Consider the following 18,872-nt stretch of genomic DNA (forward strand, 5'->3'; position numbering starts at 1 on the left):
CTCCAGCTCTACAATAAACAGAGGATATATATATTTTTTAAATACAGGTCAGGATACCAATTTTATCCAATCAAGAGAGAACTCAGTACAGGATACACTAAGGATAAACAAGTGAAACTGGAAGTGATGACACAAAGCAATGAGCAAGCCAAATTGGAATTGAAACACTTTAAAATTGAAGCTGATGAGTGCTCTCTCCTTATTGGCTGAAATTGGAAACCTAAAAAAACTCTAGGGACAGGGAGACCCTTGTTACTGAACAAAAACGATGCTATAGCAATGATTACTAACACAATATAGAGCTTTAACATTTTGTTTTAACTAAAAAACATCACTTACACTCCCTTTAACTATACTGTAATAACCCTGATCTCAGTCGTTATAGATTTCCACAGTCATGACAGGCGTGTGAGTGTCTGTCATCGTGGCCACGACTTTAAATTCCCTGTCTGAGTGAGAGAAGGAATTGCCTCCTTTCCGTCTGAGAAATCCATCCTGAGCACTGTGATACATCTCGTTAAAAAGATTGTGATCACAACTTTTGTCTTTTCCAAAGAATCCCCCCGCATGCCAGTTATTGTACAGGTTGTAGTCATAGGGCACAGAGAACATGTAAGCTAGCTTCTTGGTGACCGATTTGCTGCGGGGATTTTGGAGGTCATAGGTGAAGACACCGACAGCGCCACACGCAGTGTGTGGCGTCTTCTTGAACTCAACCATGTACTCCTTGGACGAGGCGATCTTGAGTGGTAAAGATCTGGTACAACTGCCACTCGAAACATACATCCTTAATAGTACGAAGAAAAAAGAAAGTTAGAGCCAGAGGCATAATTTCAGGAAAAAATACAGGGCTGCAAAAATGAATGATCATTTAGACCACATTTCCAAAACAGCAAAAAAAAGTGGATCTACAAGCTTGTGAAATGTGAATCCACCATTTTCGCAATTTGCTGGGGTTGAGAAAGAGAAAATGTTTGAAAATGTTGTGGCCTATAATGACATGGCCAAAATAGGGTTGCAGACAGCAAAACGCATATCTATAACATGTGTCACATATACTGTTAACGGGCATGGATCAGATTAATCCGCAGTTGGGGAATATATAAAAATACCACTGGTTAGAGTAACTGATGAAAATAATAATAAGGGTAATAATAATAATAATAATAATAGTACAAAAAGGAATAAAAAACACATTAGTAAAAATAAACAAATACCTGGGATTAATGAGTATACGGGAACTCCTGTTGCTGATCGTAACGTTGCACTGGCGATGAGTTGGAAGGAGGCTAGCAATTGCGTCACCAACTGCCACAATCGGATCTACATCCATGTTCCTTTCCATGGTAACTGGAAAAACAAAGCCTGGCCAGAGTGCAAACAACATGTTCATCACTGATCCTGACATTTTTGACCTGGATCCACTCATTTTTATTAATTTATGCATCTTGAAAAAAAAGAAAAGAAACAGGTGTATGGTTCAGGTGTACAGTATATGCACCTAAGCATATGAAATTCTAGTACTCTATAAGCTGTGTATACTACTTGACTGCTAACAACAAAACTGTAAAACATATCAGAAATTATCGTTGTGTAAACACTCAATTCTTACCGTCAGTCTCTCGGAGCTCGCAATGGAAAATGACGAACGCAGCAAAGACACCCTGGTAACTAGTAACACTGATAACTGCAGGACACTTCTTCCTGTTCAATGAGCAGCCACTCTATTTATATGGTTCGGTCTGCCCATGTTTGTGTAACCTTCTGTTGATTAATCATGTGACTTGTGTATTTGTCTTAAATGGGGAAACTCAGGCTCCAGCACTGTTCTATAATAGTGGCTACTGTCCCGCAAGCTTCTTATCTGATGTAATCAATCAACCCTCTCAACGCTCACATGTGACATGTGCAAAGTCCCCTGATGTCAACACTGTAGGTCAGAGCTGTAGTTCTTAGAATTGCATATATTTGAACTTATTATGACTAAATATCTGAAACATTCTGAAAATAAGATACAGGAAGGCGCTAGAAGGCCATGTCTAGGTAACATGGCAATACAAATGCCACCGTTACATCATAATGATGGATTATTCTACATGTATGGACACAAATGGCAAGAAATATATATACAGTAAGAGCATGGGGGCAGGGCTATGTCATCATATATATTATTCACTGTTAAATTCAAACAGTGCATAATACAGCAATAAGAACAACACACAACAGTATCAGTGACAGTGAGTATACAGGAGATGCACCGAATTTTGCTGAAGGAGGTTAAAAAGGGCTTTCTATAAAATGGGTCTTTAATTTGGATTTAAAAATGGCAATGGAACTAGCTACTCTGAGGTCCAATGGGAGGCTGTTCCAGTCTAGGGGTCCTGACGGCAAAGGCCCGATCACCCTTGGTCACCAGCCAGGGTGATCAGTAGGAACATCTAGTAGGGCCAAATCAGAGGACCTTAGGCGGCGGACAGGCACATGGGGTTTTTAGCAGATCAGCTAGGTATTGTGGTGCCAGGCCATTAAGAGCTTTAAAAGTTAACAATAAAATCTTAAAATCTATTCTAAAAGTTACTGGCAGCCAGCGCAGTGCAGCCAGTACCGGGGTTATGTGCTCTGATCTCTTAGTCCCAGTAATAAGTCTGGCGGCGGCATTCTGAACTGCAGGCAGTGTATGGATCCTTTGCTGAATATAGGGCGTTACAATAGTCCAGACGAGATGAAATTAGGGCATTAATGACTTTGTGAAGGTTAGAGAAAGGATTGGTCTAATTATGTGTATGTTTCTTATGTGGAAGAAGCAGGTATGAACCACAGTTTTTACCTGAGCCTCCAGACGGAGGTCAGTCTAAATGTCAAGTTTGCTGATTCACAACTACTGCTACTACTTTTGTATTTGAAACTTTACATTTCTCTAAATATTATAAACTTTCACGACAGCCTAAGTACAAATATAATTTATGAAAAGGCTAATATAGGCTACAGTGAAGTCGGACTGAATGACTGAAACGTTTTTTCTTTTTTTACTCTGTTGGTGTAGGGCAGTGTTTATCAACCCTGGCAATTCGGCCCAATTTGGGCCGAAGGTAATGCTACGGTGTGCCGCGCAGTTTGAAGGTGTGAAAAATACCCCCCACTGCCGCTGCCTTGAGCTCATAGTCTGTCGCAGATACGCAGGCACAGCCAATCGACCATCGGCTATAGGAATGCAAATGTTTGGCTTTGTCTTCATGCGGCCATCACATGTACTGGCTGGTACTCAGTCAGGAACGCGAACGCTTTTCCTACCCCTTGTTTTTCAGTAGCGGGGGGCGGGGGGCGGGGAGCGGGGGGCCTACGTCACATCCTAGACGGATTGCTCCGCCCACACTGGGCGAGCGCTGTCAGTGCAGCGGAAGTCGATGCGCAGACGGCTTTGTTGTTGAAGCCCGACTGACGCACGCTCATGAGAAACAGCAGAAATGAAATCTGGCGAAAACAGTTGCGTGCATTAAACTTTAAAGGAAACATGCAGTCTAAATATATAATAAATATCCATTTGCCTAATTCACCACTACTTTTGCGACTGTGTCTCAACGTGTTTTTACTGGTTAAATAAAGGTTAAGTAAAAAATAAAATTTGCGTTTGAAACTTAGTATTTCTCTAAATATTACACTTTCACGACAGCCTAAGTATAAACTGTTATATTAGATGAGTGAAACAGCTGTCTCACCACTACTTTTGCGACTGTGTCTCAACGTGGTTTTACTGGTTAAATTAAAAATAAAATTTGCGTTTGAAACTTAGAATTTCTCTAAATATTACACTTTCACGACAGCCTAAGTATAAACTGTTATATTAGATGAGTGAAACAGCTGTCGATACAGTCAATATAAGTAAATCATTATATGATGATAGCCTTATGAGTAACTTTTTTATAATTTCGGGACATTTTGTTATTTGGACCATCAACCTAAAATAGACCTTTGTTGACCATTAGTGAGGAAAATGGAATAAAAAAAATAAAAAAAGGTTCAGTTAGGGTTACCCTAGTTGAACGTTTGAAACCTTGAAAATTGATTAAACATGGCCCACTTAATAGAACCACATTCTTTGTGTGGCTTTTTGATCATCTTGATGATGATGGCCCACTTAATAGAACCGGCATTCTTTGCATGGCTTTTTGATCATCTTGATGATGATGGACCAATTCATAGAACCGCATTCTTGGCGTGGCTTTTTGATCATCTTGATGATGATGGACCAATTCATAGAACCGCATTCTTTAGAAAATAATGTTTATAGATTTTTTACTATCAAATACATTGATTAAACACTTTAATCAATCCTATTTTATACTTCGTTGTACAAAGGTGTTGTGCAAAATAACAGGCTAATAAAAGGCTATCATCATATAATGATTTACTTATATTGACTGTATCGACAGCTGTTTCACTCATCTAATATAACAGTTTATACTTAGGCTGTCGTGAAAGTGTAATATTTAGAGAAATACTAAGTTTCAAACGCACATTTTATTTTTTACTTAACCTTTATTTAACCAGTAAAAACACGTTGAGACACAGTCGCAAAAGTAGTGGTGAATTAGGCAAATGGATATCTAACTATATAAATGGCGACCAACTTCCGCACCCTCGGTGTCCACACCCCACAGCTCTGTTATCGACTAAACAACGCACCGCCAGACCACATGTCGCCAACTGACTCGCCACGCCGGCCGCGCTGAATTTACGCCTCGCGTAGGGGACATCTCACTGCTCAATACACCTTCTCCACCGCGCAACATAATTAATTCTACTCACCAAATGTCGGACAAAACGGAAGGGGAGGCAGCTTCGTACCGTTTACCGTGCGCACGACCTCATCACCACAACAGCACGCAGCCGCTGCGGGGTTTTTTTCCTTTTTTTCCAAACTTTTTTTTTGGTCACCATTTTCTCCAGGCACCATTTCTGGTGTAACGTCGGGTGTTTCTTTTCACCAGCCAATCACCTTTCACGTTGCCACGTCCGTTGCCACGTCGCGCTGACGTACGCTAAACAAGCGCTGCCGCGCGCACAATGCAAACGAGCCCAAAGGCGCGCAAAAATCAGCCGACCATTGCTTAGACACAAAGTCAGACCTGGCAACGCAGCCTACGCCAATCATGTGTGAGAGATCTACAAGCTATGGGGCAGAGACGCCACCGTATCTTAGCAACAACTACAGCGCTCACTCTCATTGGTCGTGTCACGCTAAGAGCAGTCTCCAGACAATGGCATCGCAGACAGCTTGCTGTTACTGCTGTAGCCATCACAGGCAGTTGCAGCACGACGGACAGGGCGCTGTGATAGCTGCCATGTCGCTAACGCTAACCTGGTTGTCATGCCTGCAGCGGCTGTGCAATCACTTTGTCAACAATGCACGTTCGTGTGGTGAATGTCTATATTGCTGCTCAGTTCGTCCATTGTAGATGGTGTATGTTTGTGTGTGTCTTCTGGAGAACTATGTCGCTCCACAGCAACTACAGTAACTAACGTAATGGCAGGACCGCCCCGTGCAACGCATGTTAGCCTGCATTATGGTCATGTAGTAATTTCAGATAATTTCGCTCCGATTACAGCAGTGTTTATCAACCCTTTCACGCCGCCCCCCCCCCCCCCCCCCCCCCCCAAATACACGTACTTGATCAGGGACCCCCCCATTCTGTTTGACTCCGTTCCACAAGTAAATATTGTGAAAATCGCCGATCTACAAGCTCGAAACGCCTCACGTTCAGAGGCTTTGTAAACTTGGAGATCGGCTATTTTCTACATGATTGCCTCTTTCTTACATTCTTTGCCAATGTGGCCCATGTTTTCATAGCATAGTTTATTGACTACTTCTGTTGCAGAAATGGCCATTTCCTTTACTTTCGGTTTCTTATTGTCTCCGCCAGGCCGAAAGGCATGGCGCAAGACTATGTTTCACCCCCTGTCCGTCCGTCTGTGATAGCTAATCTCTCACATCGTTGACTTGATCGCAGCAAAATAACAGCCCGATGTGGAGAGTCAGTGAGAGCTGGATAAACGACGTAAAATTTGTCAAAAGGAGTCTGTACGGCTGTCGATAAATGAACACATGACGTCGGTGGGAGAGCAGATATTGTGTCTTTTGGACAAACAGCAGCGTGGTGCTGATGTTTGTTGTGTGAAGCAGCTTAATGTCAGAGTGTTTGTGTTGGAGCGCCTCAGTGCGGCTGCAGACTTCATGTGCAACCTCTTCCAGAGAGACACAGAGACACTAGAAACTCTGCTGGGGAAAAAAAACACTGCTGGGCATTGACTTTCCTATGGACATTGATCTACACACTGCAGGTATATCTGCTACACACACAACATCAAACTACACACTGCACGTATGATGCAGCGTTTGCATTACAGCCAGCATGCCAGCGTAGTTCCCATATGGTTTCAAGGTGGGCTAAACCATATGGACCCCATGTCAGCAATGTCAGCGGCATCCACTTCAGTCCCAACTGCGATGCCCATGCAGGCTATAAGTAGCTTCTACCTGGCCCTTAGGTGGGCCCCAACTAGCCATGTTTATGTGGGACCAAGGCGGGTCCTAACTGGGTTTGCCCATGCAGGCTTTAACTGGGTTCTACCTGGGCCCTAGGTGTACCCTAACCAACCACAGTGCAGTGCCCATCGCTCCAATTGTTGTGACGTCAGGGCTCTCAATACTGCACATTGGTGGAGGAGGAGGGGCCGCAGGGCGACCGCACACATCGCTGAACCAATGGTAGCCCACGGATGTTTCCTCTGTGGATTTACAATCTGCCCCTCTATGCCACATATCATCCGCACTACAGGGTCTTCACTGACCGAGCCACGGCCCCACTGACCCTCATGACGCTACGCCACTTAAACGTGCGGCAGCATGCGCTGGGTTGCCAGGTTTGCACAGCCTGCGCCAGAAACAAGCAACCACCTTCATGAAAAAAAAAAAAAAAACGAAATGGTCCGCAATGTTCCAGGGGTGTCCCCGCGCGTCCCAACACTCCACAGGGGGTCAGTGGACCATCAGGGGGTCCGCGGACCCCCTGTGGACCCCCTGAAACATAACAAATATTATTTCTTCAAATTTTTTCCTTTTTCAAAAAAAAATGTCCACAGTTTCACTCCGGCGATTTGGGTCCCCCAATATACACACGGCTGGGCCCCGTGCGCGGCTGGGGTTGAGGGGGGCGTAGCCCCCCGAAACTCTAGTTTATTATATATTTAGACTGCATGTTTCCTTTAAAGTTTAATGCACGCAACTGTTTTCGCCAGATCTGCTGTTTCTCATGAGCGTGCGTCAGTCGGGCTTCAACAACAAAGCCGTCTGCGCATCGACTTCCGCTGCACTGACAGCGCTCGCCCAGTGTGGGCGGAGCTATCCGTCTAGGATGTGACGTAGGCCCCCCGCTCCCCGCCCCCCGCTACTGAAAAACAAGGGGTAGGAAAAGCGTTCGCGGCTCCGCGTCAGGAACGGGCCGATACGGCGTTCAGCAGATGCGCCAAAACGGGAAGAAATGGGGCTGTCAAAAACAGGCCTACTAACGTTAAATCCACTTAAGTGTTAGTTTTCTTATAAAGTGCTTCTAAATCACTCCAGTTTGTTTGTGTCAACGTCACCCCTGTAGTTTGGTGTTTAATTACTCCTCCACGGAGAGAATCGCTTGTAACTTCAAGCTGCGGAGCTGTCGATATAACTCGCCCCAAAACACCATCGCCCCCATTCCTTTTCGCGGACCAGCGGTTCTCATATTCCTGTATTTGTTTTAAAATAAGTTTAGGGTTAGCCATATTATCAGTTTAGCTGAGGTTACGTTTAGGAATAAGGTTAGGTTTAGGCATAGTTTAATGAGGTTACGTTTAGGAATACCAGGTGAATATCACCGGATTTCCCCCGGGGTGACTGTTTTTGGGCGAGAGTTTTGGTGATCGTCTGTAGTGGGCAACAGCGCATGCGTACGCAATAATGCTATCAGGATCACATTATTAGATATTATTATCAGATATTAGAAGTATATTGGGTACCAAATATACTTACCAAAGAAGTTTTACTTTGGGTAGGTTTTCAGACTCCTCCATTCCTTGCACTGACCCAAGTTTATATATTTGTAGGCCAAAGATTTATATATTTATAATGGTCAAGGTTTCTTTATACCTGCCCAATAATCTCTGTGTGTGTGTGTGTGTGTGTGTGTGTGTGTGTGTGTGTGTGTGTGTGTGTGTGTGTGTGTGTGTGTGTGTGTGTGCGTGCGTGCGTGCGTGCGTGCGTGTGTATATATATATATATATATATATATATATATATATATATATATATATATATATATATCGGTATATATATATATATAAACACACATACACACACCGTATATCTAGGTGTGCCCTGGGATCTTTTGGCTATGCCAGGTGTGCCTTGGCACCAAAAAGGTTGAGAAACACTGGTGTAGGGATTATCTGGCACATGTATGTATCTGTTATGAAAGAGAAAATGATTGAAACGGCTATAGTCCTTGGGAAACCATAAACCTACGTAGGCCTACATCTAAATGAGTTGCCATATTTACATTTCCTTACAAATTGCAAATGACAAATCCTTATAAGCTATATATTTCTGGGATGCATAGTAGCTGGAACTCCACAAGATATTCCTCTACACTTATTTAGTCAGAACATTGCTCCTCCTGCTGAGAGCATCTCCGTAGGCGCCCACCCACCCCTAATTGCCTTCAACTCCCTAGGAAAACGCTGTTTGCGACCGAGACAGTAGGGAAAAAATAGGGAAATAGGTGCAAAGGAGTCCAAGATAGACTGGTGGTTGGGGCCTAACTGGGGGGGTGGAAGTTGAAGGGATAATGCCTGCTCTAATGCTGACAACCTTGTTTGCAAAAAACTTGAGGAAGTTATTGCAGTCAATTATAGAAAATACAGGAGGGTCATGTGAGGGTGGACAGACAATGGTGTTAATTGGGTCAAAAAGTACTTTTTTTTTTTTTTTTGCTGGAGGTGATTAATTAGGCAAAATAGGCAGCTCTTGCAGCCTTGACCATGGAGTTAAAATCATTTAAAAGTGTTTTGAGATGTAACCGGTGGACCTCAAGGTTAGACGACTTCCACCAGCGCTCGACACTTCTACACTCTCGCCGTAGACAGCGAATGTTTTCATTCAACCATGGGGCTTTGTTTAAAGTGCGGACAGTGCATGATTTAAAAGGGGCGACTTCATCTAAAATATCTGAGCACAGTGAATTAAAAGAGTGGACTAAAACATCGATGTCTGTTTTCATTAGGAGGAGGCAATACTACTAGTGTAAGTGTTAAAAGCAGCGGAGAATTTCTCAGCTGACTGGGCATTTATCATGCGCAAGCGTTTGACTCGCGTTCCGATCACACAATCAGGATTAAAAAATATATTAAAAACGAATGACTTGTGGTCTGTTGTGGCCATGTCCTCAGCAACAATGTTGTCCACGGTTAAACCAAAGCTAAAAACAAGGTCAAGAGAGTGTTACCCTTGTCATGTGTGGGACCCGATACATGTTGGACAAGATTAAAGGAGACACACCATGAATTTCACTTTTTTTTATTTTTTATTTATTTTTTGGGCTCCCCAGTGTCTCTTGTACCCCAAAAAATATTTTTTTTTAACATTCAGTCATTCATTCTCATTTCAGAGATTTTCAGAATGGGCGTGTCTGAACAGGCCATCTCAGAATGGCAAGTTTGCTTACATCACCAAACTTTCTGCCCATGTATTTTGACAGACAGAATTGCTCAGTACCGCAGTACAGTACCCCTCTGCCCAACAGGACGTTTTGGTATTGCAGCTGAAAGTGCTTTATAAGCCTGAGATAATTGACTTGGGATGAGTATATCTGAGTGTTGATTTAGGCTCAAACCTTTTGAAAATGGTTTGAGGGACATTCAATGGTGTGTCTCCTTTAAAAGATACCGTGACAAGATGAATCTTTCAAACTTAATTATGCAGGTTAAAAGGTTGCTGAAGTCAGATAAAAAAGAGCTGCTAAAACCAGGGGGGGGGGGGGGGGGGGGATAAATTAAAATACAATAAAATGGATTGGTGCGCCCTACTTTAGTGATTAAAAGCTCAAAAGAGCGCTCACCATCCGTCTCTGTAAACGAGTGCCAGGTGGTCCTGGATGAGCGATTGTCGGGTGAGTAGGTCCTTCACCAGGCTCGTAATGGAGCGGAGCTAATATCTGAGTGCATATATTTCCCTGCTGGAGCTTGTTTCCTCCATCTGGTTTCTGGGAGGCATGTTTGTGTTAAAAAGTTAGCGTCTAGGCTAAAGACGAGCCACAGCTAACTAGCCCACTTGGCTGGCTTCTAAGCTGAAAGCCAGCCACAGCCAGCTAGCATGGCGGCACACAGTCATTAAAATAGGTAAAATAACATAAAACAACTGATCCGATAACTGAGATCATATAGGTGATACGAAGCAATAGGTTACCGGGTTAGGATCCAGGAGTTTGGAATAAAATTGTTGGCTGGAAATCTGTTTAAAAAGTTAAGAAAAGTCACTATGTGACGGAGCGTCTCGCTGAGCGTCAGCGTCACTAGTTTTGGTACCGAGGAGACATGACATTTCTCTATTGGTAAATGGTTTGTGAACAACTGATCTTAGTGTTAGTGAAACAGTGGCTCGGTTCATGGCAGAAGGCAAGAGTCTATGATCTTCAACAGACACCATCATGCTGGATGAAGCCTTAGCTCAATCACTACTGTGACAGCCTGATGGTCTGAAGGTTGAGTGTACGATTCCTGTCTATGGCCATAGGTTGAGGTGTCCATGAGTAAGGTTCTTAACCTTGGATTGCTAGCCACAAGAGGATAACTTTTTCTAGTTCAATTATGTTTTATTGTATAATATTAATGTTCAGGTGTATCAGGTGTTTCATTTGTTCGATGTGTTTCATTGCCCCATTTGTATTGAAGAAAAGAACAGTGAACCAAGGTCAAGTTTTGAGGGTTCATGTGTTAAATGTCTGAAAATACATATTAACATGAATTCAACATACAGTAGTAACAGAAGAAATGTGTAAACAAATGAACAAAAGATATATATGTTTACACAGCATTGATGATAGTACTGGCAAACAGGTCTATGTAATTTATGAAAATGTTTAATCTGCAGCAAAATTGTATACGAAATGAAGTGGGGGTCCCTGCTGCATCTCTTTCTCAGCCAGACCCCTTGGCCTGAACATTTTTGAAAACCCCCGATGTATTCACTTTGACTAAGGCCTGTGTACTTCATGGTCAAGTTGGGAGCAGAAAAAACAGTAAACCATCCAATATATGATACTTTAGTAACCTTTCTCTTAGTTATGTATGTGCTAACTGCATGCTTGGTAAACATTTCCACTCCTTATTTATTCCATTGGTACCCTGAACAGTTACATACCATTTGAATATCCTTTAAACCTACATTTTATGAACGGTAAAACATAATTATTATTCATACGTATAAATTTACAAGTGACTATTCCAAGTCCAAGTGTGTGTGTGTGTGTGTGTGTGTGTGTGTGTGTGTGTGTGTGTGTGTGTGCGTGCGTGCGTGCGTGCGTGCGTGCGTGCGTGCGTGTGTGTGTGTTGTTAAAATAAGTGTTAAATAGCTCTGTATTCTGAAAGCATTGCTGTAGAGTGTTTGTTCAGTAACATGGGTCTCATGCATCTCTCCAGTTCTTCAATAAACAGAAAATTCATTTTCAGGTCAGGATACCAATCTCTCCAATCAGGAGAGAGAACTCATGCAGGATACAGAATAAACAAGTGAAACTGCAAGTAAGGACATGAAGAAATGAGCAGACCAAATTGGAATTGGAACACTATAAAAGTTAAGCTGATAAGTGGGTGCTCTATCTGGAGGAGAAATTGGCAAACCACCTGACTTTTTTTTTTCTGTTCATTAAAGAGCTGGGGGGACAGGGAGTCCCCTGGTACTAAACTAACACTGTTCTTTATCAATGATTAGTATCACAATATAGAGCTTTAACCTGTTACCAAAAAAACCTTTTGTTTTAACCTAAAAGTATCATTTACCCTACCTTTAACTATAATAACCCTGATCTCAGTTGTCATGAATTTCCACAGTCATGATAGGTGTGTATGTGTCTGTCATCGTGGCCATGATTCTAAAATAACCGTCGGAGTGAGAGAACGAATCGTCTCCTTTCCGTCTGAGAAATCCATTCTCTGAGTTGTAATACATCTCCTTAAAAAGATAGCAGTTGCAAGTTTTGTTTTTTCCAATGAATCCCCCCGCATGCCAGTTTGAGTACTGGTTGTAGTCGTAGGGCACAGAGAACATGTAAGCTAGCTTCTCGGAGTGCGATTTGCTGCTTGGATTTTGGAGCTCGTAGGTGAAGACACCGACAGCGCCCCTAGCAGTGTTGGGTGTCTTCTTGAACTCAATGATGGCCTCCTGGCCGGAGACGATTTCGTGTGGTAAAGATCTGGTGCAATGGCCACTGGAAACGTACATCCTAGTAGGAAGAAAAAAGAAAGTTAGAGCCAGAGGCGTAATTTCAGAAAAAATAGGGGTCTGCAAAAATGTATTAGCCTACCACACAGCTTACAGATCCACTATTTTCGCAATTTCTTTGGGGTGGAAAGAGAAAACGTTTGAAAGTGTTCCCTATAATGACATGACCAAAAGGGACCAACATGCATGTGCCCCATGTACTGTAGATGGACGGGCATGGATTGCGATGCACTCATCGTTCATCTCTAAGATAAATCTGCAACAATATATTCAGAGTTGCAGAAAATATGCATGAAATAACTGAATTTGAAGTTAAATGTGAGCACTAGGGAGCAGCAATTGCCATCCCTCAAGACCCCAAATGACCCCCCAGTTTCGAGCAACTAATAATAATAATAATAATAATAATAATAATAATAATAATAATAATAATAATAAATATAGCTGCAAGCAGCGATAATACGGGGCCAGTGAATAGAGAGAGAGAGAGACATGGAAACGGAATAGATTGAAGAGAGAGAGAGTGACATGGAAACAATAGATTGATGAGAGAGAGAGATGGAAACATAATGGTTTGATTGGACATCTCAACCTACTGCCATTAACAGGATTCGAACTCTCAACCTTCAGACTAATAGGCTGCAACACTACCTATAGTGCTATAGCTTTGTCCAGGCTGATATTGTCTGTTGAAGATCATAAACTCTTGCCTTCTTTCAAGAACCAAGCCCCTGTTTCACTAACACCAAGATCACTCGTTCACAAGCCATTTACCAATGAAGAAATTGTACATCTCCTCAGAACCAAAACTAATGAAAGTAGCTGATCTACAAGCTCACAAACCATGAAAAGTTGTGAGATTGTAGATCAGCTATTTTCAGAATGAAGTATGTCATACGTAAAAAACGTACTCTCAAATAAGCATTTCAGGTTATTTTTACCATTTGCACATGTATTCATTGATACAGTCATGTTGTTTGCAATTCAACTTAAATTAAGTCTACATCAAGTGAGGCTTGAACTGGCGACCTTGCGATTGTGAGGCATTCATTTAAGGGAGACGCCATTGGCCCAACAGACAAGTAACTGTGAAAAAGGAGATCACACAGATGATACAGTTTCACGCAAATAGCTGAAAAATCCTGGGTTTAAGTGTTTTTCAAACTGCTCAAAATTGCGGACAATCTAAGGGCGGAGCTTAATGGTCAAATCAATACGTGTGTTCCTCATGAGTCAAGGCACATGTGTAAGCAAGTTTCACGACTTTCGGCCAAACGAGGCATGACTTATGCCTGTTTAAAGTCTGCATTTTCAAAAAATTGCTATAGCGCCCCCTTTTGGCCAATTGGAGTAAGATTGGTTTCAGTGATATTTGGAATGACCCTGTACATTTCTGCAAAGTTTCAAAGAAATGTGAGTCTGCATGTATGTTTTAGGCACAGATGAATAATTTTCATAAAACTGTAATAGTTAAAATCTATCTCCTCCTGGGATTTTTGAGCAATCTGCACGAAACGTTTACCACTTGAACTTTGGACCTCTGCCTACAAAAAAATCCAACGGATTTTCCATAAGTGAAAAAATGCAGAAGTTAGGAGCCAATGACTGTTTTTCATATAATTCAAAATGGTGGGAGATCTAAAGGTCAGAGGTCAAAAGTCAGACCACGAAAGTTGTCGGGCATGAAGAGACGCATGTGTGTATCGAAGTTTCATGGTTGTAGGTCAAACAGGGCATGAGTTGTACCTGTTCAAAGTTGGCACTTTCAATTGAGTGCTATAGCGCCACCCTTTGACGAATGAGTGTGAGAATTATTTCTTGGTAGTTTTTCATGAGCATCTACCATATGGCCGAGTTTCGTAAAAAGCGTATGCACGGTTAAGCCAGAACTGGCAAAAACAAGTATTTTTCAAACTGCTCAAAATTGCGGAAAATCTAAGGGCGGAGCTTAATGGTCAAATCGATACGTGTGTTCCTCATGAGTCAAGGCACATGTGTAAGCAAGTTTCACGACTTTCGGCCAAACGATGCATGACTTATGCCTGTTTAAAGTCTGCCTTTTCAAAAAATTGCTATAGCGCCCCCTTTTGGCCAATTGGAGTAAGATTGGTTTCAGTGATATTTGGAATGACCCTGTACATTTCTGCAAAGTTTCAAAGAAATGTGAGTCTGCATGTATGTTTTAGGCACAGATGAATAATTTTCTTTAAACTGTAATAGTTAAAATCTATCTCCTCCTGGGATTTTTGAGCAATCTGCACGAAACGTTTAGCACTTGAACCTTGGACCACTGCCTACAAAAATTTCCAACGGATTTTCCATAAGTGAAAAAATGCAGAAGTTAGGAGACAATGACTGTTTTTCATATAATTCAAAATGGTGGGAGATCTAAAGGTCAGAGGTCAAAAGTCAGAGGGTGAAAGTTGTTCAGCATGAGGAGACGCATATGTGTATCCAAGTTTCATGGCTGTAGGTCAAACAGGGCATGAGTTGTACCTGGTCAAAGTTGGCATTTTCAATTGAGTGCTATAGCGCCACCTTTGGACGAAAGATTGTGAGAATTATTTTTTGATCGTTTTTCATGACCATCTACCATATGGCCGAGTTTCGTAAAAAGCGAAAGTGACAGAATACTGCCAATAACAATACGTGTACAGAGCAGAGCTCTGTCCCCGTAATAATAATAATAAATATAGCTGCAAGCAGCGATAATACGGGGCCAGTGAATAGAGAGAGAGAGAGAGACATGGAAACGGAATAGATTGAAGAGAGAGAGAGTGACATGGAAACAATAGATTGATGAGAGAGAGAGATGGAAACATAATGGTTTGATTGGACATCTCAACCTACTGCCATTAACAGGATTCAAACTCTCAACCTTCAGACTAATAGGCTGCAACACTACCTATAGTGCTATAGCTTTGTCCAGGCTGATATTGTCTGTTGAAGATCATAAACTCTTGCCTTCTTTCATGAACCAAGCCCCTGTTTCACTAACACTAAGATCACTCGTTCACAAACCATTTACCAATGAAGACATTGTACATCTCCTCAGAACCAAAACTAGTGAAAGTAGCCGATCTACAAGCTTCACAAACCATGAAAAGTTGTGAGATTGTAGATCAGCTATTTTCAGATAAAGTATGTCATACGTTGAAAAAACGTACTCTCAAATAAGCATTTCAGGTTATCTTTACCATTTGCACATGTATTCATTGATACAGTCATGTTGTTTGCAATTCAACTTAAATTAAGTCTGCATCAAGTGAGGCTTGAACTGGCGACCTTGAGATTGTGAGGCATTCATTTAAGGGAGACGCCATTGGCCCAACAGACAAGTAACTGTGAAAAAGGAGATCACACAGATGATACAGTTTCACGCAAATAGCTGAAAAATCCTGGGTTTAAGTGTTTTTCAAACTGCTCAAAATTGCGGACAATCTAAGGGCGGAGCTTAATGGTCAAATCGATACGTGTGTTCCTCATGAGTCAAGGCACAAGTGTAAGTAAGTTTCACGACTTTCGGCCAAACGAGGCATGTCTTATGCCTGTTTAAAGTTTGCATTTTCAAAGAATTGCTATAGCGCCCCCCTTTGGCCAATTGGAGTAAGATTGGTTTCAGTGATATTTGGAATGACCCTGTACATTTCTGCAAAGTTGCAAAGAAATGTGAGTCTGCATGTATGTTTTAGATGCAGATGAATAATTTTCATAAAACTGTAATAGTTAAAATCTATCTCCTCCTGGGATTTTTGAGCAATCTGCACGAAACGTTTAACACTTCAACTTTGGACCTCTGCCTACAAAAATTTCCAACGGATTTTCCATAAGTGAAAAAATGCAGAAGTTAGGAGCCAATGACTGTTTTTCATATAATTCAAAATGGTGGGAGATCTAAAGGTCAGAGGTCAAAAGTCAGAGTGTGAAAGTTGTTCATCATGAGTAGACACATGTGTGTATTGAAGTTTTATTGCTGTAGGTCAAACAGGGCTTGAGTTGTACCTGTTCAAAGTTGGCATTTTCAATTGAGTGCTATAGCGCCATCTTTTGACGAAAGATTGTGATAATTATTTCTTGATCGTTTTTCATGACCATCTACGATATGGCCGAGTTTCGTAAAAAGCGACAGCACAGTTAAGCCAGAACTAAGATTAGCCTTGAATTGAGAGGGAGCGAAAAACAATTCGTAATATAGCTGCAAGCAGCGATAATACGGGGCCAGTGAATAGAGAGAGAGAGAGAGAGACATGGAAACGGAATAGATTGAAGAGAGAGAGAGTGACATGGAAACAATAGATTGATGAGAGAGAGAGATGGAAACATAATGGTTTGATTGGACATCTCAACCTACTGCCATTAACAGGATTCGAACTCTCAACCTTCAGACTAATAGGCTGCAACACTACCTATAGTGCTATAGGTTTGTCCAGGCTGATATTGTCTGTTGAAGATCATAAACTCTTGCCTTCTTTCATGAACCAAGCCCCTGTTTCACTAACACTAAGATCACTCGTTCACAAACCATTTACCAATGAAGAAATTGTACATCTCCTCAGAACCAAAACTAGTGAAAGTAGCCGATCTACAAGCTCACAAACCATGAAAAGTTGTAAGATTGTAGATCAGCTTTTTTCAGATAAAGTATGTCATACGTTGAAATAACGTACTCTCAAATAAGCATTTCAGGTTATCTTTACCATTTGCACATGTATTCATTGATACAGTCATGTTGTTTGCAATTCAACTTAAATTAAGTCCGCATCAAGTGAGGCTTGAACTGGCGACCTTGAGATTGTGAGGCATTCATTTAAGGGAGACGCCATTGGCCCAACAGACAAGTAACTGTGAAAAAGGAGACCACACAGATGATACAGTTTCACGCAAATAGCTGGAAAATCCTGGGTTTAAGTGTTTTTCAAACTGCTCAAAATTGCGGACAATCTAAAGGCGGCGCTTAATGGTCAAATCGATACGTGTGTTCCTCATGAGTCAAGGCACATGTGTAAGCAAGTTTCGGCCAAACGAGGCATGACTTATGCCTGTTTAAAGTCTGCCTTTTCAAAAAATTGCTATAGCGCCCCCTTTTGGCCAATTGGAGTAAGATTGGTTTCAGTGATATTTGGAATGACCCTGTACATTTCTGCAAAGTTTCAAAGAAATGTGAGTCTGCATGTATGTTTTAGGCACAGATGAATAATTTTCATAAAACTGTAATAGTTAAAATTCATCTCCTCCTGGGATTTTTGAGCAATCTGCACGAAACGTTTAACACTTGAACTTTGGACCTCTGCCTACAAACATTTCCAACGGATTTTCCATAAGTGAAAAAATGCAGAAGTTAGGAGCCAATGACTGTTTTTCATATAATTCAAAATGGTGGGCGATCTAAAGGTCAGAGGTCAAAAGTCAGACCACGAAAGTTGTCGGGCATGAAGAGACGCATGTGTGAATCGAAGTTTCATGGTTGTAGGTCAAACAGGGCATGAGTTGTACCTGTTCAAAGTTGGCACTTTCAATTGAGTGCTATAGCGCCACCCTTTGACGAATGAGTGTGAGAATTATTTCTTGGTAGTTTTTCATGAGCATCTACCATATGGCCGAGTTTCGTAAAAAGCGTATGCACGGTTAAGCCAGAACTGGCAAAAACAAGTATTTTTCAAACTGCTCAAAATTTCGGAAAATCTAAGGGCGGAGCTTAATGGTCAAATCGATACGTGTGTTCCTCATGAGTCAAGGCACATGTGTAAGCAAGTTTCACGACTTTCGGCCAAACAAGGCATGACTTATGCCTGTTTAAAGTCTGCCTTTTCAAAAAATTGCTATAGCGCCCCCTTTTGGCCAATTGGAGTAAGATTGGTTTCAGTGCTATTTGGAATGACCCTGTACATTTCTGCAAAGTTTCAAAGAAATGTGAGTCTGCATGTATGTTTTAGGCACAGATGAATAATTTCCATAAAACTGTAATAGTTAAAATCTATCTCCTCCTGGGATTTTTGAGCAATCTGCACGAAACGTTTAGCACTTGAACTTTGGACCACTGCCTACAAAAATTTCCAACGGATTTTCCATAAGTGAAAAAATGCAGAAGTTAGGAGCCAATGACTGTTTTTCATATAATTCAAAATGGTGGGAGATCTAAAGGTCAGAGGTCAAAAGTCAGAGTGTGAAAGTTGTTCAGCATGAGGAGACGCATATGTGTATCCAAGTTTCATGGCTCTAAGTCAAACAGGGCATGAGTTGTACCTGTTCAAAGTTGGCATTTTCAATTGAGTGCTATAGCGCCACCTTTGGACGAAAGATTGTGAGAATTATTTTTTGATCGTTTTTCATGACCATCTACCATATGGCC

General features: G+C 41.6%; 1 protein-coding gene across 1 annotated transcript; it reads right to left on the bottom strand.

Annotated features, from left to right (window-relative positions):
- Nucleotides 1–372: 372 nt before the first annotated feature.
- LOC311043904 (uncharacterized protein) lies at nt 373–12,523 on the bottom strand (the record flags this gene model as incomplete). Its single annotated transcript, XM_084055328.1, has 2 exons — nt 373–787; nt 12,321–12,523. 2 exons carry the CDS (start codon nt 12,521–12,523, stop codon nt 373–375), a joined length of 618 nt encoding a protein of 205 aa, XP_083911454.1.
- Between the last annotated feature and the right edge of the window lie 6,349 nt (nt 12,524–18,872).

The sequence above is a fragment of the Gymnoscopelus microlampas genome (assembly GCF_963454915.1).
Source record: "Gymnoscopelus microlampas genome assembly, chromosome: 4".
Classification (NCBI taxonomy): domain Eukaryota; kingdom Metazoa; phylum Chordata; class Actinopteri; order Myctophiformes; family Myctophidae; genus Gymnoscopelus; species Gymnoscopelus microlampas.